At 34.4% G+C, this 20,985-nt stretch overlaps 1 protein-coding gene across 2 annotated transcripts in view; it reads right to left on the bottom strand.

The window, feature by feature from the left end:
* Positions 1-20,985, bottom strand: part of GramD1B (GRAM domain containing 1B) — a 390,336-nt gene that overhangs the window by 39,901 nt on the left and 329,450 nt on the right. For both annotated transcript variants that reach the window (XM_090412772.1, XM_090412773.1), the window contains 2 exons: positions 19,572-19,647; positions 4,845-4,961 (listed from right to left, as the gene is read on the bottom strand). In XM_090412772.1, the coding sequence (XP_090268898.1) occupies positions 4,845-4,961; positions 19,572-19,647 (193 nt within the window). The remainder of the gene's footprint in view (positions 1-4,844; positions 4,962-19,571; positions 19,648-20,985) is intronic.

Genomic DNA, 20,985 nt, shown 5'->3' with positions numbered 1-20,985 from the left:
TTATTCGAAACTTATTATACTGTTTTCTGTGGTTATGTTTTGTAGGTTTGTTGTTTATATCTTGTGTAATTATTTTATTTATTAATTATTATTTATAATTATTTGGACAATGTTGTGGTCGGACGAACAAAATGCACTTGTGTGCAAAATAAAAAATTGAACGTGTCATAGAGGATATTTTAACTTCTATTTTTTATATACTTAAAAAATTTATTAATTTTTTGCTATTGTAAAAATTGATTGTGCTATACAGGCTTTAGTCTATCCACGCAGCAGACGAGTCTTAACTAGTAGTATTCGGTCAACTATTATGTAGGTAATTCACTCAATTCAGCATGTTTTGACAGAAATATGGGTGCTTGCAGTGACTTGTTCAAAGCACGAGTATGATGGTATCGCAAACAAGTCAATGTATGCAAGTCGATTCGGGCTAGATTTCAAATCTATAAATACCAGTGGTTTAGGAATAAGTTTCATTATTTTTTGTGTGCTTTGCCAACAATCATCAGTCGAAAGTGTGATAGATAAGTGGAGTCATACAAAGTGTAAATTAAATCTTTTATTTTGTGAATATTTTTGCAAATTTTATTATTTCATTATGTCTAAATATAAGAAGAAATGTCAACAGTACAGTATTGAGTATTTGAAATATGGTTTTATTCAAACTGTTATAATGGGGGGGGGGGCGTTATAAAATTTATGTCTTGCAAAGTGGACAGTGGCCTGAAAAAGTTTGGCAACCTATGCATTACATCTTTACTAACTTTCTATCAACAATTTTCCTCAAAATTAATCTGTTATCTGTTCTAGACTACAATATTATCAGATCCTTTATTTCAGCCTTCTAAGGCACATATATAAATCCACCTATATCTTCATCTTCCTTTGGATCTTTTTCCTATCATTGTGGCAAAATCATTTGTTTTTCTAATCTCTTCTCTCCCATTCTGTTTAAGTGAGATTAGCTCTACAAATACATCCCTGAATGCCAATGTCAAGTTCTTTTATGATATTCTCATTTTTAATATACTGCTTTGATGTCATCTATTCATGTGTCTAAACTTTTTCCAGATTCTTACATCTGTTGTCACTCATATCTGATCAAGCATTTTATTTTTAACCCAGCTCTCAGATCCATAAAACTGGCTTGAACACATATGCAGCATTACAGTTTTGACTAATTGCTGTCTTATTCCATATAAATTTATTCAACTGTTTCCCCATCATGCTTGCTTTCTTTATTCTGTTATCAATATTCATATTTAATTTGCCATCTTCCCGAAAAATTGCACCTAAATAGCTGAAATACTTAACTTGTTCTATAAGTTCTCCATTCAGGATTCAGATCATTTTCAATGTTAGTCATCATCATCAAATTCCTGACATGTACCCTCAAGGGGGATATGATAGTACATGAAAAATTTACATAATTACTAACTTCCTATCTACAATTTTCCTCCAAATCAATCTGCTACCTGTCAAGACTCCAATATATTATCAGACCTCATATTTCTATCTTCTAAGGCACTTTTACCATATCAATCCACCTATATCTTGGTCTTCCTCTGGGACTTTTTCCTGAAACCTGGCAGAGAACACTTGTTTTGCTAATCTTTCCTCTCCCATTCTTTAAATAGAATTAGCTCTGTTAACACATTCCTGGATGCTAACAATGTCAAGTTCTTTCCTAATATCCTCCTTTTTAATATGATATGCCATCTGTTCATGCTCCTAATCTTTCTCAGGACTATCATATCAGTGCTCTCTAGTCTTTGGTCAAGTGCTTTACTTCTAACCCAGCTCTCAGATCCATAATTTAAAATTGGTTTCAACAGTGTCTTGTATACAGCTAATTTAGTGTTTTGACTAATTTTTCTCTTATTCCATATAAATTTATTCAGTTGACTTCCTACTATACCAGCTTTGTTGATTCTGTTGTCTATTTCCATATTTAATTTACCATCTTCACAAAAATTTGCCTTCATACCATATCAGTTATTCAATTTAGTCAGAGAATCTTGCAGACTTGTAGCAGATTTATTTAGAAGTATACCGTCATCCGCATAAAGCAAAGAGCTGAGATTAATATCTCCAAAGTTGATATCAGGTTTAATACTGCTTTCCTTCATAATGTGATCCATATAGATAACGAATAACAGAGGGGATAATGTACAGCCTTGTCTGACACCAGATTTACTATTAAACCATCTTCCAGTACTTCCTTCAATTCTAACTGCTGACTTACAACTCAAATAAAGACTAAGTATTGCTTGATATAATGCCCCACTGACACCATACAACTACAGTGTTTTGAATAGTTTTTCTCTTGGCACCTTGTTATATGGCTTTTCCAGATCCACAAAACTTAAATACAGATCTTTGTTATATTCCAATGATTTCTCAACTATTTGTCATAAAGTGAAGATCTGATCCTGACAGCCTCTATTTGGCCTGAATCCAGCTTGTTCTTCACCAAGCTTCCCTTCCACAATTCTTCTCAACCATTTCTCAAGTATACTTGTGTAAATCTTACAAGGAACACTCAGCAGAGAAATACCTCTGTAATTTTCACATTCAGTTTCATTTCCCTTTTTATATATGGGCACTACGAGAGCTCTACTCCAGTCATCTGGAATTCGTCCCTCTGTCCAGGCCTTCTGAACTATACAGAGCAGTCACTGTAAGACTTTTATGCCTTCATATTGAGCATTTCCAGTTGAATATCACCCACTCCAGCTGCCTTTCCACATTTCAGGCTTTTGATGGCTTTTTCTACTTTTAAGTATGGATATGTATTTCTGATTGCTTGCCTGTTGAGTGTTTTTTACTACTGTGCTGTCATCATTTGCCTGTTTCATTTAGCAATTTTTCGAAGTAATTACTCCATACTTCAAAGATATCTTTTTCTTCAGTTTTTATGTCACCTTTATCATCTATAATTCCTTTTACAGCACTCTTTCCTCCATTTCTGAGCTTCTTCAACAACCAGAACATCTGGCCCTTTTTTTTAGCTACTTTTACACAGTGTTTAGCTTTCTTACATTTGTCTCTGTATATTCTCTAAGAGCAAAAGCTGACTTATTTGGCAGGAACTTTTGATATGCTTTCTTCTTTTCCTTCACTCCCTCCTTCACTAACTTCCTGTGTCCACCATGGAGTTATAATTTTTCTATCCTTACATACAACTTCATCACATGCCTCTCTGGCTGAATCAATCATGCTTGCCACTGAATCTCCAAGGTTTGGTTGCTGTTCTCAAATTCTTTCATGTTTTCTTGAATAATACTTGTGTATTAGTCTGCAGTTCACATCTGAGAGCTGCTCAACTTTTATTTGCTTCAAAGCATGTTCTTCTTCTTCTTTTCAATATGAAATTCAATTTTATTCTGCTCAAGACTAAACAGTGATCACTTCCAATTTCAAATTCTCTGTACACTCTGATGTCCTGCACCAGGGAGAAAATATCACTATCAACAATAACATAGTCAATGTGATTTTTCTTATTCCTTGCCTCTTCTCTCCATTTGAATTTGTGCACATTTTTATGCTGGAACATTGTGTTAGTAATAACCAGTCCATGTCCTGAGCAGAAATCAAACAGGTATTTGCCATTATTATTAGCTTTGCTCTTTTTTCCAAATTTTCCCAAGATATTTTTATATGTCTGATCCCCATATTTATATTTAGATCCCAATAAGGATTTATTGTTTTTGTATTGTCACTGTTTTTTATTATTATTATTATTGTTTACTGTTTGATTTTATATTTTTATTGTTTTTGCCTTTTTTATTGCTGAATTTCATATCAAATTTAGTTACTGGAATATTGCAGACTTGGACTGGATTTATTTAGGAGTATAACATCATCTGTATAAAGTAAAGAGCTGAGATTAGCATCTCCAATATTGATAACAGGTTTAAGCTGCATTCCTTCATAATGTGATCCATATAGATGATGAATAACAGTCTCACACATGACCTTACCACAAACCATCTTCCTGCACCTTCTTCAATTCTAGCTGACTTACAACTCAAATGTCCCAACTGCACCCTATAACTGGTGTTTCATTTGCCACCTTGTCTAGAATATCTTTATACAGTTTTCATATCATCTTTATAATCTTTAATTCCTTTTTTACATGATTTTTCCTCTATTTCTAAGCTTTTTCAATAGTCTCCAGAATATTTTGGCATCTTCCTGATATTTGTTTAGTTAGTTTTACACAGTAGCTCTCTTACATGTTTCTCAGTATTCTCCTTGCCAGGAACTTTTGATACTCTTTCTTTTTTTCTTTGTTGCTACTAACTTTCTGAGTTAGTACAGACTGGTTGGTTTGTCTGCTTGCAAGGGATTCTTTCCTTCTGTACAAGACTAGAACTTACTTCAACCGAAAAGTTCTTGTAAAGATTATTTACATTCTACAAGGGATTCAAACCCAAGTCTTTTTAACCAAAGACCACCACCATCATTCCTAACTAAGATACAGAAGTCCTGTTGAGAAGAGATCTATATCAGAAATCTAAAGGCAAAAGAAAATCGGCATGCATGATATTTTAATTTCATTTTGTTAGTAAACATGCCTTAAACTTGAAAAGAAATTACATTCTTGTTTAACTCTTTATTCAAGTATAAGTAAACAGTTTGCACATGACATATTTTCACAACTAGGCTACTTGTATATAATGGCTATTGACTTCATATTGGTTGCCTTAGTATCCCATAATGCATAGCACACTTAGTTTTGGACATGTTTGCTTACACTTAGATAAAGGATTAAAGAAGAATATAATTTCTTGTCAAGTTTAATTTACTTTGTAACCACTGGAAAAAATAAAAATACATACCTGTCTATTGGTAAATCAACCCATTCTGGAGGAATACTGCCCATTTTCATACTCTGATCTTCTAGTGAATACAGTTTATAAAACAGCAACATATTTAACAGGAGTAATACCACCAATCTATGAATAAACATCAAACAAAAAAAAAGCACTGTTTATTTGATACTATTCTGGTAAACCAAAATATTATAGGGAAAAAAAAGCAAAGAATAAAAGTGATTTATTAGATAAATTGGCCTTCAGAAAACATGCAATTTACAGACAAAAAATACTGTTGTTGTTAGTGATGGGTGATAGATGGCATTGATGGTAGTGGTGCCGTAGTTGGAGAATTAAGTAGTAGTAGTGGAGAAGATGAGATGTATTTAGCGAAATAGTGTTGTGTGCCCTCCCACGATGAGTCCTTGGACTCCCTGGATGTGTCACATAATAATAATAATAATTAAAATTTTTTTCACAAGGACATCATCAATACACATTTTAACCAGTTTTTTTTTTCTTTTTCACCACATATGTTGTTATTCACAGGTAAAACAGTAGTGAAATATCTGTTTCAGCAATACTTGTGCCATAAGGCTTCACAAATTAACTCGATAACACAAGGAAATGAATAAATAATATATCTAATAATCATATATTTCAACCTGAAAATTACAGATCATCATCAGTGGCATTAGACAGTTGAATACAAAGTAGAACATCAGAACAATGCAAAGAAATAAGTCTCTTCCATATCTTCAATAGCGAAGTCAGTCATTTTGATTCAAGTTCAGACGGTGGAGTAAGACTATGGTGCCTTCTTTAAATAACTGTTTGAACTTATGGTGGCAACTATGAAGTAAGAGTACATTTCAGACCATAGGATATGGTCTGAAAGAGATTTCTTTCAGACCATATGCTATTTGGGATATGGTACCTTCCTTTTTGGGAAGAGACAGAAGAGACTTCTGTCTCTTCCCAAAACTAAAATTCTTCTTCACTGGTCAGTGCTTTTCTTCAAATCAAGAGGTGACTTCAGCTGTAGAGGGATATTTTGCAGATCTCACAGAGAACCACTACAGGGACAGGATAATCGAGCTGGATTATCGCTGGAATAAATGTATTAGTCTTAATGGAGATTTTGTTGAAAAATTAAAATAATTTTGAAATTATAAATTCATTTTTTCATCCTTAGGCCGAGAACTTTTCAGACCATCCTCTTACATAAATATTTTCCATTCACCACCTGAATTATCTACTCTTTTGCGACTACTACTTTCATTTACTTAATTTTTTATTTCTTTTTGTCAGTGACACTTCTCTGATATCAAAATTGGAGATCTCAGCTCTTTACTTTATGCAGATGATATTATTCTGTACAAGTCTGCAAAATTCCCTGACTAAATTGAATAATTGTTGTAACAGATATGGTATGAAGGTCAGCAATAACAAGGCAAACACAATGAAAATATAAACTGCATTGTGAATGGAGAACCTGTAGATCAAGAAAAACGTTTCAGCTACCTAGGCACAATTTTTAGTGATGACGAAATTAATATGGAAATAGACAACAGAATCAACAAAGCTGGTATAATAGGAAATCAACTGAATAAATTTATATGGAATAAGAGAAAAATTAGTCAAAACACTAAATTAGCTGTATGCAAGACAGTGTTCTAACCAATTTTAACTTATGAATATGAGAGCTGGGTTAGAAATAAAACACTTGACCAAAGACTAGAGACTTCAGATATGTGAGTCCTGAGAAAGATTAGGGGTGTGAACAGATGGCATCAATGGCAATATCATATTCAATACGAGGATATTAAGAAAGAACTTGACATTGTTAGCATTCAGGAATGTGTTAGCAGAGCAAATCTCAGGTGGTATGGTCACTTAAATAGAATGGCCGAGGAAAGATCAGCAAAACAAGTGTTCTCTGCCAGGTTGGCAGGGGAAAAGACTCTTAGGAAGACCAAGATATACTGGATTGATACAGTAAAAAGTGCCTTAGAAGAGAAATATAAGATCTGATAATGTTGGATCTTGACAGGTAACAGATTGATTTGAAGGAAAATTATAGATAGGTAGTTAGTAATGATGCAAGTTTTTCAAGTAGTACTATCATATCCTGTACACATTTTGAGGGTACATATCAGGTATTTGATAATGAACTTCTCCATCTTATCAATAATAGTTATCTTGCATATTCTAGTATTTTTTTGGAGATCAATGGATGCACATCACTTCTTATAATTCATGGAATGATTCATTTTATTCAGGAATAGATACATTTTTACTCACTACATCTGTTCTTTTAAAAAACTGGAAACATTTTTTCCCCAACAAAACACTATGCTGTGGAAGCAAGAAAAACAAGTACTTGTATTGTATCGCTGAATAGAGTACAGAGACTTTTACAGTCTATGTATTTTATTTAGCAACAACTTGTGTAATTAGAGATAACTGGAAGGACCCATCATAATGAAAACCATGTCTCCTTTCACAAATGTTATGCTATGCTACATGCATTCCAGGAAAAGTTTTATTGTTGTGCCAAAATTATTACATATATTACAATTTTTGAAACAAATTTTCAGTTGCAGAAAATATATGTAATAACATCTGTTTATAATGCAGTGAGCGGGTACAGAAAGCAAGTAGTTTAAGTAAAATATATTTTCTAAAGCAAACCAAGATGCATATGGGTGTGAATATACACACATAACTTGAAATCAATTCAAATTAAATTTGAGATTTATGATATCATTAAGACATTTCAAAAATTTTAATTTTACAAATAAAATTATATCAAAAAAAGTTGCAACTAACATGTCTTATAAGCATTACAAAAACGCAACTACCCAATGCAGAAGCATACATTCCCTAAAGCTAGTTCCCACCAGCAGTTTACTCACATGAGGACTCTACCCAGCATGAATATAAAACATTCAATTTTTATATAGCTTTCAAATCCCACACCAAACTAGCTTCTTCATCTTTCCCCCTGAATATCAACCTTTTCCCATTTCAGCTAAAGCTAAAGAGCTCCTTGCACCTGATGGATAGCTTATCATGATCAAGTTGAAAGAACATTAACCTAGAAGAACATTATTTCAAACTATGACAGTCAGGTCTGGTAGATCAATACCTGAGCTCTAATCAAAGAATCAAATGAATAATAAAAAAAAAAAAAAAAAAAAAAACACTATTTTTTAGCAGATCTTGTTGCAAAGCCACATCTGCTCTACTTCTCATAACTCTCCTCAACTTTGCATCATCTGCAAACAACTGTATATTATTTTTAGAGGAACCTGTGGCATAGTATAATTATTAAAAACAACACGTAAGTCCACAGTAATAACTTTAATTAATAAATAAGGTAGATATTTTGTACTAAACTAATAGCACATCTTCAGTGTTACAAACAGATAGGAATAGAATATAAGTAATGAACATTCGGTGGATCACCTATTAAAATACAATGTTGTTGCGAGCTAGGAAATGAAAGAAATTAATAAATAATTAATATAATTAGTTTTTTAATGATTACATAAAAGTCTCCCAGATCTTCAAGAGAGAGAGAGGCAATCATTTCGATTTAAATTCGGTTGGTGTAAAAAAGCTTCACAACTTTCTTTAAAGAGGCATTCATATTTGAACCTGCATCTATGAAGGAGAATAGCTTTATCCCACTGGATATTATGGGTAGTGGTAATACTGTGTTGTGCTAGACCAGACTTCTGAGGTTTGTTGTAATCAATATGATATTGATGTTCTTTAATTCTTTTTTCCACAGAACGGCCAGTTTGTCCAAAATAAGAAACATCGCATTCACAAGGAATTTGGTAAATGCCAGCCAAAGACAGAGATGACAGTTTATCTTTTGTAGAAGGCAATAAGGAAGAACTTTTGTTGATAGGAATATAAGTGGGAATCAATTGGTACTTTTTAAAATTCTACCTATAGGTTCTGAGATTCCTGGAATGTAGGGGATTGGAACTCTGCGAACTGTTGAAGAAACCTTAGGTATTGGAACATAAGATTCAATGATCTGTTGGATTTGATTAGGGTGGTAATTATTAGATTCCATTAACTTTTTAATGATGGAAAGTTTTTGTTGTAAGATTTCTGGAGAAGAGCAAACTTTATGTGCCCTATTAATTAGAGATTTAAGAATGCCAAATTTTGAGATGTATGGTGAGCAGACTTTTTATGAATGTATCTGCCAGTAAATGTGGGCTTTCGAAAGACGCCTCAAACCAAGCACTGCTGTATCAATTTCTTTCAAGAACATTCTTGCGATTTTAGGCAGTATCACTTTCACTGCAGATCAAGTGTCGTCTGGAATCGGAGGAAAGACTAAAATGACTCTCATTTGTAATGAGTGCAATAATCCATTGCTGTCTTGTCCAATTTTTATGGATACAACACCACAGAAAACATGCTCTACGATGGGCTGTGGATAAAGAGATGAGGACTACAGGCCTTCAGGCATATAGGCTTAATTGTTGCAGACATCTTGCAACAGTTTGTCAAGATATTAGCATATCTGTGCTTAAATGGAGCTAACTTGTAAGCTGACCTGCATTGATTACGTGTTGCTGTTATAAAAAAAAAAATTTCCTTCATGCTCTGTGGTAGAGCAAGAGCGATCTCTCAGGATATTTGAGAACATATTACAGTGGTTTGAAATACTATCCAGAGCCTGGATACAACACTATATGAGATTCCAAACTCTCTGGCAATATCAGTAATTCTGAGGCCTTTGTCAAACTTTCCAGTAATTCTTTCCCACATGAAATCATTTAGATGATGTCTTTGAGACATTACAAGACATCCAAATTTGCAACTTTAATGAGAAGAGCATCCTTTAAACTCAAGTCGCTTAGCACAGCCTTTTGCCTTTTATCCTTTTGAGCACTATCATGTGACCGCTTTGTGTGTGATTTGATAATTTGAATGCATACCCACTTTCTACTCAAAATCATCAGAAACAGTGTTCGTCCCTAGGTTTTGGATGCCAGTGTATACAGAGTGATTATAATAAATTTCACATTTTGAAATGCTGTAAATACTCAGCAGAACGATCTAATATTTAACATGATTTGTGCAGCAATGGAATTTTTCTTTTGTGCAAAATCCAATGTTAGTTGTAAAATTTGGCACTAGGACAATAAATGGCACAGCAATACATATAAATTACGTATGATACTCCTGGTATGCAGTCAAATGCTGTATCTGTACCATTTATTATTATTATTATTGTACAGGAGCCTCCATGGAGTCAGAAGACTCACTGCGGGAGACCCAAACTATCCACACAATCTACCATACCTCTCCTTGAACCCTTAACAGAAAAAGCATTCACAACTGACTCTGGCAACCCATTCCACTCACAAAATTCTCCAAGCAAAAATCTAGTCCTTGCATCCCTACTAACAACACCTTTATTCAACTTCAGAAGAGCTGCAAAAGAAGAAAATGCTGTGGAGGGTATACAAAGAGAAAGGTGACCAGCATGGCAAGGAAGGCAAAATCAGATTATGAGAAGAATCTAACCGAGCAGGCCAAAGGAAATCTCAAAGAGTTCTTTCATTATGTGGCAAGTAAGAGGAAGAACGACTATGGAAGATTAACCTTAATCAGTTATGATGGTCATGAGGTGACGGAAGCAGATAAAAGAGTTGAGTTACTGAGTGATCACTTTGCCAGGATATATCATCCTAGTGAGGTTACTTCTAAGACTGCTGTGTCAAATTATAGATCAATCAGTATTTCAGGAGTGGTGGTAAAAGTACTGGAAAAATTGGTCAAAGAGAGAATTCAAGAATAGGTAGATAAAAATATGATACTGTATGAGGGGCTACGTGGCTTGGTGAAGGGTCAGTCATGCCTTAGTAATTTACTATCTTTTTATAATAGAGTAACAGTTGAGTTGGAAAGGAAATAAATATATGGTGATTCTCATGGATTTTGCAAAGACATTTGATAGATATCAAAAAGTGGTATGGAGGGGCAGAATCGAGGAGAAAACAGGTGACTAGTGGTGTGCCACAAGGTTCAGTGCTGGGACCATTGCTATTTAATTTGTACATAAATGATATAAGAAATAGTTTGAAAGGAAATATCAGTTGTTTGCTAATGATGCAAAATTAGGTACAGTAATATTAATTGAGGCAATGTGGAAAAATTGCAGGATGATTTTAACAGGCTGTTAGTATGGGGCAAAAGATAATGGATGTCATTACTCATCCATCTAACTCTTACCTGATTAATCCTCCTTACCTTAGGTATATAATTTAATACTGCTTCCTCTAGATAATCCTTAACTATCTCCCATGCACTACTAACATCCTTACCCTACAAGTGTTTTATGCCATGGCACAGATTTAAGCTTCTTCCTAAACTTGTCATAATCACCTGCCTTGTAGTCCCACATATACCTTCTTGAAAGAATATTCCTCATGTTGTACAATCTCCTAAGTCAAGATGGCATTGTAACTTTCACCAATCTGAGGTAATGTGGTCACAACGGTTATAGATAGCTCCTGATCTTATGACTAGGTCCAATACTATCACACCCCTAGTCCTCACCATCACATTCTGCCTCAAGTAATTATCTGTCAGTAGGTGTATAAATTCCATTTCCTTCCTGTCATGTGATCTTCCTTCTTTGCGGTCTATATATCTCTATAGTTGAAGTCCCCCCAAATAATCACTCAACCTGTACTCATGATACTAATTTGGCAATGCATGTCTTCCAGATCATCTGTGGAACTTCCTGGCCTATAGCAACATACACCTATCATTTTGTCTTACTGGCCTTAATCTCACACCAGACTGCTTCAAATGTACAGCCACCCTCCTGTCTATCTCCTATTCTTTTTGGCTGCAATTCATCCTCTATCATCAGCAGCACCTCCATCCCCATCCTATCTTACTTGAAAATACTAAACCCTTCACAGTTTATCCCTGTAACTACATTATCTGCTGTTAGCCAAGTCTCACTAATGCCTATAACATTTGGCAAGGTTGCACTAATCATACTCACTTGCTTCATGAGTGCTTTCACATAAACTCACTTGCTTCTACCCTAATTGCTTAAGTTTTCCTGAATTTGCTTCAGTATGCTCAGTGAACAAAGTTCTCTCCAGACACCTAACACCAAAACCATTCAGATACAGTCCATCAGCACTGTACAAATCCTTCTTTCCATCAAATACAGACCACAGATCCACAATCCTACATCATTCTTTTTGCACAACCTATCTATAGACTCAGCTAGCAAAGCCCTCCTCCTCCTCAGTTTGCCACTATCATTGAGTGGAAGGAAACTTACAATCTCACCTTCTTGCTCTTCAGTTTTTGCCTGTTCTAACAACTCCTTTACACCCCCCCCCCCCCTCATAGAATACTTCTCGCTCTCAAATCATTTGTGTCTTAGATTGACAAGAAGTAGGATCCAACAAAATGGTGCAATTTTGTTGGATCCTACTTCTTGTCAATCCTTACTTTGGATCCGACATGATTACTATTACGATGTTCTTAACTAATTGATACGTTGTAAGTTGATTTCTAATTCAAATATAAAGAAAATTTATATTTAAAGACTGCGCCACTTTATATCTGAATTAGTTCAAGAATTGAAGATAAACCAACTCTCAACTACCCTTCATTTATATGTTGTTATTATAAATACTGGCCGAGTATATTTAACTTATTTATCACTCCCGCTTTGGTTTGAATATTTTATGAATGGTGCAGTAAAAGAGATTCAGGCAAAATACAACTTTAGATAAACAAAAATAAACATTTAATTTAGAATCACAAGTTTTACACTTAAATTCAAATCAGTAATTAAGATATCATAAACATTTTAAGCTTCTCTGATAAGTATAATCATACAACTCATACAATGGTAAATCTGTTATCTCTATAATACAGTTTTCTCACAGTTCCTTAAGTTCCAAATACAATAAAATCGCAGTAACACCACTTTACAAACAAACACTTTTAATCTTACACTTTAGCTAATTTCTTCAATAGTTATTGTTAGTATAAGGAAATTCTAGGATGAAACTCACACACTTCTCTGTATAGGAATATTAATGGTTGGAATAATCTTACCGATAATCTTCTATCTTCATCTACTTATACATATACACATTTTACAACAGTAAACACTAAACAGTAAACGGCACTCATTAAATAAATTCTTCTAAGCAATAACTGAATTAATCATCGGTCACAATACACACAAACAAATGTTGTTGCATAAAGTACTACTGATCACTCATGAAATAAGGCAATACACAATAATTCCTTAACTTGAGGTTTTATATGCACAGCTGTTCATTCTTCCTGCATTCATTTAATTCTTTAGGCACAGTTAACGGTAAATTTCAACTTTACAGCCTCTACTATTCGCTAATAACTCTGTGCTTTGCTTCAAGGTTCTGTATGTCTTTGAAAGGTCGGCCCTGAAATTGAATCTCAACTCAAATATCGCTAGTCTATTTAGTCACTCAGCTGTCTTCCGTAGCTATAATTGTTATTCTACAATTTATTAGCTAACCGCCTCTCGACTAGTAGACTTTATTAGCTGCTTGAGTGACTTGCCGACTCGCTATTATCGCACTGATTCCCGAATGCTCCGATTCCAACCTAATGCCAATCCTCTCCTTTTTCTCTCTTCATAATAATTTCAGCGTTCGTTGCTTTTTATATCCATTCTTCCCGCCTAAATTGTTCTCGTGATTTCTTTAACTAAAACTCTTTTCAATAAACCTTCTCACGTGGTGTTCCAAAAACGTGCTCACTATCTAACATACGTTTCCATGACAACAAAACAAAATATAATAAAATCGAGCTATTGCATAACGTTAAACTTCTACAAACAGGAATAAATAGAGAATATTTACATTTCAAATAATGCACAGTTAAATTATCAAATACAAGTTCTTATAATATTAACATAGTAATAATTAAAATAGCTTAATAATATTTAATACAGTCTTATCACTATTAATACATATATCTTTGATTAAATAATTAGATATTAGACAAAATTAAAGTAGTTATATGAATATTAAATTGTAAAATAAGCTGTTTACATTAAATAATATTTACAAGTCTAGCCTTTGTGATGGAAGATCATGTTGGATTCTGAACCAAATAATAATTACTCTAATCTCTACATAATCAGAATCCAACAGCAGCATTGTATAACACTTCGTGGGAATATGTAGAATATTGTGTGAATTACATGGTTCTAACTCAATTCCTTCATGGTGATTATCATAACTTTTCAGCACACCCTTGTATATTTCATATTTTCTATGTACTTCAAAGGTCTGTTTATATGATAAAAATTTGGAAATTTAAATTATATCTTATTCCTTATCACATGCTTTGTTGAGATTTACAACACCTAAACAGAGATCTTCACTGTACTTCCAGGATTTCCCAAGTAAGCTAGTAATAATGGAAACTTAATTATGTAGTACTATTCTGTACTATCATAGTATCTCCTGTAAGGTGATCATTATGTATCCTTGAGGGGGTACCCATCAGGAATTGATATGGATTTCTCAACTCTTCATCAAAAAGTAAAATCTTGCTAAACCTGCTTGGCCTACAATTAGCTTGTTCTTCACCATTTTTTCTTAGCTTTTTCTCAAATCTGCATGTATAAATCTTCCCTGGAACACTCAGCAAGGAAACTACTCTATAATTCTCAAGTTCATTTTTATTTCTCTTTCAATAAATTATGTGTACTTGTGTAGAAAATTTTATAATAATAGACATACATAAAAAGACTTATAGGTTTGATTCTATTTGCTTACTAAGGGAACTTTTTTCTATTTCTAATCTTCTCCACTCCCAGCTGATTCCTGAGTTAGTTGATCTTTGGTGCAGGCAAGCAAGGTTTTTTCTCTCAGGAACTTTAATCCAACAATTCATATAATTTACCAGCAGGGGCACGCTGGCACAGTGTGCAATGTGTGTGATGCACACAGGTGCCAGGATAATAAAGGCGCCAAAGAGGAGGAAATACTTTAAAAAAAAAAACGTTTTTTTAAAGTAATTTTTTTATTGGGCGGGGGGCACCAACAAAAGTTTTGCACACAGGCGCCGGACACTACTGGCACGCCCCTGTTTACCAGTAAACTTCACACTATTTCAGACATATTACCAGTGAGGATTAGGAATGGCAGGGCCTCTTATCACATGAGAGGCCACAAGGCTTGTAGTAAATAGATGTGTATGGGTTGGGGTGAAGAGCAAAGTAATCTGTTGATATTTTCTTGAGGGAGGGGAGGTTGTAGTCTTTGGAAAATAATTAAATATGTCAAGAAATATTTCAAAGGATGGAAGCAATTATATTCTTGCTTTCATTCTTTATCCAAGTGTAAGTAAGCAAAGATTGTGTGTTAAGTAACTTCACAACTGGGCTACTTGTATATAAAGGCTAATCAGACTTCACATCAATTGCCTTGGTAATGCATAATAAATTGGTATTTCATAAGTGAAGTCATTAGCCTCTACATACAAGTAGCCCAGTTGCAAAGTTACTTCAAGCACCAACTTTGCTTACACTTGGATAAAGGATGAAACCAAGAATATAATTTCTTGGCATCTTTAAATTTTAGTATAACCAAATGAAACAACTTTTAACACCTTTGGGAAATACCATGTGGGGGAGCTGTTCACACAAATCTGAAGTGGATGGAATAAAAGATGACTGGATGTAACAGGTTTGGTAACCTGTTACATCCAGAAACTGGAAGCATGCAGTTTCATCTGTAAAAGGATGTTGGGCAGCTGGTGCTTCTATTCCTGTAGGTTTAGCAGAAATGGAAGGAGAACATAATAGACACTAGTTCTGCTGAACAGTGATTGTGGAAATATCTACAGAAGATACACAATCAGTGTACATGAGATACACTGATCATGTATTTCAGTGATTGTGTGTGTGTGTGAGACAGCAGCTGAAGAGTCTGTGAAGTCATCAATCAACCGAACTGGTTTCTTCTGGACTGCATCACAAATTTTTAGAGAAGACTTAGGTGCATCCCAAATATGAGAGTGGTATTCAAAAGTTGGGTGGAGAGATTAGTAAAGCATAATCAACTGGGCAGGAAAGAGGTAATGTCTTGAGCAAAAAAAAGTATACTTTATTTCCAGAAAAAATAAGTTTTCTGGAAATGAAGATATTATAGATGTATGTGATTATGTCAGGAAAGACTAGGAGTAAGAGTCAATCCAAGAAGAGAGATCTGGTCTTGATTCTTAAGTTGAGCATTATCAAGAGTAAATGGAGAACTAGTTATTTTTTTTGCAAGACTTTACAAGCATTATCTTTTGCAAAACTGTATTTTAAGTGTGAGAATCAGTGTTTAGAGTACTTTCATGATTTCTCAAACTTGAAGATGATGATGATCTTGAAGTTTGAGAAGTTTGTTTGGAGCACAGCAAGATTTATCATATGAGCAGGACAGGATGAGTGGAGAATGCTATCATCACAAATCTGTGAATAGAATTTGAGGTCAGGGAGAGTGGATCCTTTATATATATATAAAGAAGAAGGCTGGTAAAATAACAGAGCCCTGAGGAACATCTGCATTAACAAAAAAACCTGGCAAGACTGGAATAATTAATTGTAAATAAGTGTGTGTGTGCTTATGAGTAAGAGTTGCTGTGTAAGTTGTGCACTTGCAGTGTTTTTAGTGTGTGGACTTGTTTAAGTTTGCTTAGGGAATCATTAAATTTAGAGCTTAGTATAGTAACCGGCATGTGAGCTGAATGAGGACTTGATGAGTGGTAATGCATTCGTAACTGAAAGTGTTATAACGAGAATGCCACAAGGAGGATGAATGCTCGTCTGATAGAAAAGGACAGTGTAAAAGAGCAGCGTAAAAATGGTAAAAAAGTTTTGAAAAAGCGAACGAGTGATTTGATAAACTTAACAATCGATGGTAAGAAAGATGAAAGTGATACAAATGTAGTGGAAGTTAAAAAACAGAGTGCAATTAAAGGTGAGGTGGTGAATAGCATTGACTGTGAACAAGCATGCATGGCTGGCAACAAAAGTGAGAAAGTGAATGAAAGCGAAAATGTGATGCAAGATTTGAAAGTTGAGTTAGTTAAGATAAGGCAAGGCAAAATGATGAAAATGAATAACATTGATAGGGAAGAGGTAGTGAAAGACCTGCAAGTGGTGTTGTATGGGAATCCAATTATTAGAGGTGTGGTGGAAGAGAGGATGCACAAGGTTTGTTTTCCTGGAGGTAGAATGAACAGAGAGATTGAAGCATTGGATTTGAGAAGTAAGTGAGCAAAAGAGTTGGTAGTAGTAATAGGGACAAATGACTTGACTGGGAACAAAGAAAACATCAGATTGGATATCAGGAGGTTGTTGAGATGGATGTGATAGGCAAAGTAGTCAGTGTGTTGCTCAGGTATGAGAGTGATGAAATGCGATGGAGAGCAAAGATTGTAAATGTTAAGTGGAAATGTGCAAATAGAAAGGAGCGTAGTTTGTTAATGAATTGAATGAGTTTGAAGGACAAACTGAACTGTATAACAGTGATGGACTGTATTTGAATGGTTTTGGTGTGAGTCACTTGGAGAAACTGCTGCTGGAAGGTAGAGAAATGAATGCAGAGAATGAATCTGATCAACTAAGAAGCAATGTGAAAGAGCAGGAGAGTATGAATGAAGAAATGAGTAGCATGAGTATAGAGAATGAAGAACAAGCATGCAAGACAAATAGGGCAGGAGAACACAGCGTGAGAAAGATTGATTCTTCAAGAGAATGTGAATGTGTGTGTGTGTGTAGACAAATAGGAAAGGGAATGACCTGGGATCAATGGAAAACAATTGGATTTGAAGAAGGTTCTAAGATGAATAAGGAGAAAAAGAAATGGCTTGAGTTAAGTATGGAGAAGTCACATTTAATAAGTGGTATCAGTGGAACTTGCTATAGATCCAGAAATGAGGAATTTTTGGAATAAGTGAGACATGGTTGGATGAAGATGACATCCTGAGATGGAAGGGAATGATGTGTTTCATGAAGATAGAAAGGGAAGTGGAGTGCTATGTCCATAAAAGGTGGAGATGCAAGAGGCGAATAGTGCCAGTGGTTTTGAAGCAGTATGGTGTGAGATAGAGGTGAATAAAATGAAATACTTAGTCAGATGTTGTTATAGACCTTAATGTGGATGGTAGTGACCATGAAATGTATAATCAAATTAGTCAAGAAGCAAATAAGAAAAGGGTGATCGTTATGGGAGATTTTAATTATGGCTACATAGACTGGGATGATAGCAACTGGGAGTAAAGAAAATGAGTTTCTGAAGTTTCTGAGAGTACCCCCCCCCCCCCCAAGGAAGTATGAAACAGAGGGCATACGAGGATTGAGGGGTCTTGGATTTGATCATCTCATCAAAGGATGCAATTATAAATGAGGTGTATATTCACCCTCTTTTCCCTGGTCACTCTCACTCTTCATGGTGAGAGTGACCATGAAGTGATCACCCGGGTTGTTGCCAGCAGTGTGAGGACTTCTGTGAGGAAAGGGTATACATGGAACTACAACAAAGCTGGTGATTATGAGGAGCTCAGGAGACAGCTTGCAGGTGTAGCAGGGAATGAGGAGTTAGCTGGAAAGGAGATCATTGCAGCTTGGGGGATATTCGAGAACTGTCTAATAGAAGCAATGTTTAAATGTATTTGAAGGGTCAGAAGGTTAAATAAGGTAGGTGTGAAATGGATGAATGAAAATATTAAGAATGTGATACTGAGGAAAAGGGCATTATGGAGGCAGCATAAGAGGAGTGGTAATAATTCAATGCCATCAATTCCATTACAGCCAGTCTCTCCTCCTCGTCAGCTGTTCTCAAGCTCTCCATGATGTCACATTCACAAGAATAAAAGATCTTTATGAACTGCTCATTAAATATCTCAACTATCCTCTGCAGCAGTTGTTCTTATACCATTTTCTCCAATATCAATGTCATCCTTCAATAATCTTTTTTTTTTTTTGCTGGCTACAAATTGAAAGAACTCCTTGAGATTCTTTTTGGCATCATTAGCTAACTGTTGCTCATACTGAACTTTTGCTACACTTACCATCCAAGTCACCCTCCTTGCCTGTCCATCTGAATAAAGGTTTTACTGGCTTGACAGCTGTTTCGAACTGGTTGGTTTGCTTCAGAGACCAGGCAGAAACCTGAGGAGAGTAAAAACTCTGATCTCTGAAGAGAACCAACCAGTTCGAAACAGCTACCAGTGAAACCTTTATTCAAATGCACTTATAAAAGGCAAATATAAGGACGCTTGGACAGCGCTTATGTGTTTTAAGCAGTGCAAGCAAAGGCAACTCAGGGATGCTGAGGATTGTCTTCGAATACGAGGATTGTATTCGTAAGCTCTCAAGTCAGCTTATGAAACTTTCATAGTTTCTACAAACATTCAGCTTTGAAATAATGTTGGATCTAGTATCCACTTTGCCTATGTAATTTTACATCACCGAATGAAGCCTTATGGTTCTTTCTTTTAGTAATCATATCTTTATTTACGTCATATAAGGTAATAATCAAATATTCTATTAAAATAACATAATAAAATCCAAAATTACAATCTTTAACACAAGGACCATCTAAAACAACCTAAAAATAAAAAAAATAAAATAAATAAACTGAAGAGAGGTGAAATATGTGTGTGTATATATATATATATACATACGTAACAAGGATGATCCTTATAATAAGGTCTGGTGTTGCTCCCCAAAATCCCACATCCAAACAAGGAATAGCAGATGCTATTGAAAAAAATAATAATAAAATAAAATAAATAAAAAAATAAACATGATCAATAATATGATGAAATGGTGAAATAACAGATACTCATTTTGAAGTAATTTTTTCATGAGGTAAACCAGAAGATTATAACGTGGAATGCTCTCAATAAACAAAAATGTTTCCCTTTCATTTTACTGACAGCATCATCAGAGTATTCACCCTGATGATGATATGCAATAACTAAAAAACATAACATAAAAAATACCTAGAACTTAATGCAAAAGAATAACAGTTATATGTTATTTTTAAGTCAGCAAAGCAATATGCCTACATATTAGCCTGAAGAGAAACTAGGGTCTCATTCTACATGAAATTTGAAAATCACTTAGTCTTGAGACAAATTGGGCTGTGCCAACAAAATATAAACGATTCTCGGCTCTGAATTGTTATCTAGTTAAAAAAACAACTTCATTATTTTCATTTTCAGCGAGTTATTATATAATAAGAATCATCAGCTGAGCCTGAAATTTACAAAATAATTAATATTCAGTTAATTTCAAAATTAAATTGCCAAGCAATCTAAATTTTGTTTTTAATTGAATCAATTTCAATAGCAAAATAACTGAAAACAATACTAAACTATACGTTACAAATGACAATGAATAAATATGGTTTTAGGTTCAATTATAATGTAGTAATGAATAACATTACTACACAAAAATGCAACTGTTCATAAAAATACCTTTTCTTTTATGATTGTCAACAATCATATCCATATCATTGTCATTATCATTACTACATTTATTTATTTGTCTTTTTCTGTAGCTACTGTAAGTTCTGGTACAGCCAGAGAAAGTAATGTTTTTTTCTTCAACATAAACTTACTTCACACTTGCTTTGAATGATAATTTTTAAATAAAGATGAAGCATTAAGAATGAAATAGTCTTCATTCTGCTATTTATAAGTGAGGTAAGAATTAATGTAAAAAGGCAAAACCTTTAAACCATCTTATGTTCTTGAAATGATGTATAGACAATGAGATCATTCTCAAGTTTTAAAATATTAAACGTTTTTCACTCTAGAAGGGTCAAGCACACAATTCACACAGTTTACCAACAACTAAGTAGATGTATTATGCTTAGATTTGCATTTTGATTGCATTTTAGCCAACTCCTTAGATGCTGACTTTTCAATCAATTAGACAATCTGATCAAATTTTCGAATTCAATCCTAGCAAGACAAAGATAATGGTTCTCAAAGGAAATACAAACAGGAAAGCTCTTGAGAAACAAGTGTACCTTAATGGAGAAAGAATTGAGGAAGTCAGTAAGTTTGAGCACCTGGGATCTATTATTAA

Source organism: Typopeltis vanoorti, chromosome 23 (genome assembly GCF_054136105.1).
Source record: "Typopeltis vanoorti isolate ZY-2024b chromosome 23, IOZ_Tvanoo_1.0, whole genome shotgun sequence".
Classification (NCBI taxonomy): Eukaryota; Metazoa; Arthropoda; class Arachnida; order Uropygi; family Thelyphonidae; genus Typopeltis; species Typopeltis vanoorti.
The sequence above is the reverse complement of the archived record's forward strand: the minus strand, read 5'-3'. Positions and strand labels throughout refer to the sequence as shown.